Below are 1,640 nucleotides of genomic sequence, written 5' to 3'. Positions count from 1 at the left end.
TCTCCGGCGGCGCAGGCCCGGCCCGCTCCTGGTCCCGCTCCCGGTCCCGGTCCCGGTTTTTGTCCCCGTCCCCGTCCCGCTCGCACCATGTCCACCGCCATGAACTTCGGGGCCAAGAACTTCAAGCCTCGCCCCCCGGACAAAGGCGCCTTCCCCCTGGACCATTTCGGTGCGGTAGGGCGGGCCCGCCCTCCCCGCGCGGCCTAGCCGTGGGCCTCAGGCCTCCCCCCCCCCCCCCCCACCGCGGCCTAGCGCCGGGCCTCGGGTCTGGCCCCGCCGCCCCGGGCCCGCAGTGAGCGCGGCCGCGGCTGTGTTGCAGGGGAGTGCAGCGCCTCCAAGGAGCGCTTCATGGAGTGCCTCCGCCGCAACGACTTCCAGAGCGGCGCCTGCCGAGAGCTCTCCATGGCCTACCTGCAGTGCCGCATGGAGAGGCAAGTACCGGGGGGCTCCCCCTTCCCCCCGGCCCCTCCGCGGCGCCCTTTGGTTTTTGTAGGGGTGTCGCCGTTCTGGCATTGATGTGCAGTGGGTTCTACCCTGTGGTGAGGCTGGACACACCCTGCGGGAAACGGACGGGGTGTTGTTAAGGGTGCTGAGATACCTGGGCGCTCCCATGTGTTATATGGTCAGCGGTGAGGCTGCGTATCCAAACAGTGGGAAGAGCACAGCAGCAAAGTGTAACAGCACCATCGATGTTGTAAACCACGTTCACTTAAAAATGCAGTAAATGATACAAGTAGAATCTTAGTAAGCTCTTACGCAGTCTGTTAATTAAGTTAACCAAAAGTCAGGTCAGCCTCTGAGAAAACTTTCATTATCTAGTAACAGAAGACAACAACACACACATTATAAGAGCAGTTTTCCAGTTGTGTGTGTGAGAGTATATTTTTTTTATGCGTTAATATTGCTTTCTTCAAACTGAAGTTCCCGAGGCTTTGCCAAGTGACAGTCACTCTACAGACGTCTTGGGTTTCTTTACAGGAAATATCATTAAGTAAAATAGAAGATGCTGTTATTTTCCTTGTTATAGACTATGTTCTGCGAAACATTTTTGTTTTGTTGTTTTTAACTTAGGCAACTTATGGCTAATGAACCACTGGAAAAATTGGGATTTAAAGATCTGATAGATGAGAAACCAGAAGCAAAACCTCAGAAGTCGTAACGAAGGAAGACGACTTTGCTCTTCGTGTATGGAAAGCACAACTCTTATGTAGTACATATTGTACTTCTGTGCATATTGCAATTGGAAGTGTTTCGTGACGGAACCTTTCTTCCAAAATATTTCCTAAAATAACACTTTGCTTGCTTCAGAAAGGACTGCCTTTGTGTACTTTCCTGAAGTATTTCTTAGCCTTTTTCTTTTAAATTCTCTAGCCTACTCTTGAAGATCCATGAGAACTTTACCTGGGAGAAAACAACTGTTGCCTGAAGTGTTCTCCATGCCTTTGCAAAAACAGTAAACTCTTGCTTTTAAAAAACAAAAGCAAACGAACAACCCCCCCCCACTTTTATTGTGTAGATCTTGAACTGTATTCTTACGTGTGGTATTACTAATATGCTCACAGCAATTACTTGTCAGGTGGAAATAAAGCTGTTGCGTTACTTGCAAATTGCTTTTTATTAAATACTGGAATTGATTCCTA

At 49.8% G+C, this 1,640-nt stretch overlaps 1 protein-coding gene across 2 annotated transcripts; it reads left to right on the top strand.

Moving 5' to 3' along the window:
- COX19 (cytochrome c oxidase assembly factor COX19) lies at nt 1-1,640 on the top strand. 2 transcript variants are annotated; one of them, XM_084296236.1, is made up of 4 exons: nt 1-169; nt 320-431; nt 1,072-1,185; nt 1,372-1,640. In XM_084296236.1, exons 1-3 carry the CDS (start codon nt 88-90, stop codon nt 1,157-1,159), a joined length of 282 nt encoding a protein of 93 aa, XP_084152362.1. In that variant the 5' UTR covers nt 1-87; the 3' UTR covers nt 1,160-1,185; nt 1,372-1,640. The 2 variants fall into 2 exon arrangements, with proteins under 2 accessions (XP_084152362.1, XP_084152361.1); XM_084296235.1 differs by having other exon boundaries at nt 1,072-1,640.

Source organism: Netta rufina (genome assembly GCF_964035555.1).
Source record: "Netta rufina genome assembly, chromosome: 15".
In the NCBI taxonomy this organism is placed as follows: domain Eukaryota; kingdom Metazoa; phylum Chordata; class Aves; order Anseriformes; family Anatidae; genus Netta; species Netta rufina.
The sequence above is the reverse complement of the archived record's forward strand: the minus strand, read 5'-3'. Positions and strand labels throughout refer to the sequence as shown.

Coding starts and splice junctions, on each gene's coding strand:
- COX19 (XM_084296236.1), top strand. CDS start 88: ATGTCCACCGCCATGAACTTCGGGGCCAAGAACTTCAAGCCTCGCCCC. Junction 170..319: donor CTTCCCCCTGGACCATTTCG/GTGCGGTAGGGC, acceptor GCTGTGTTGCAG/GGGAGTGCAGCGCCTCCAAG. Junction 432..1,071: donor CTGCAGTGCCGCATGGAGAG/GCAAGTACCGGG, acceptor TTTTTAACTTAG/GCAACTTATGGCTAATGAAC.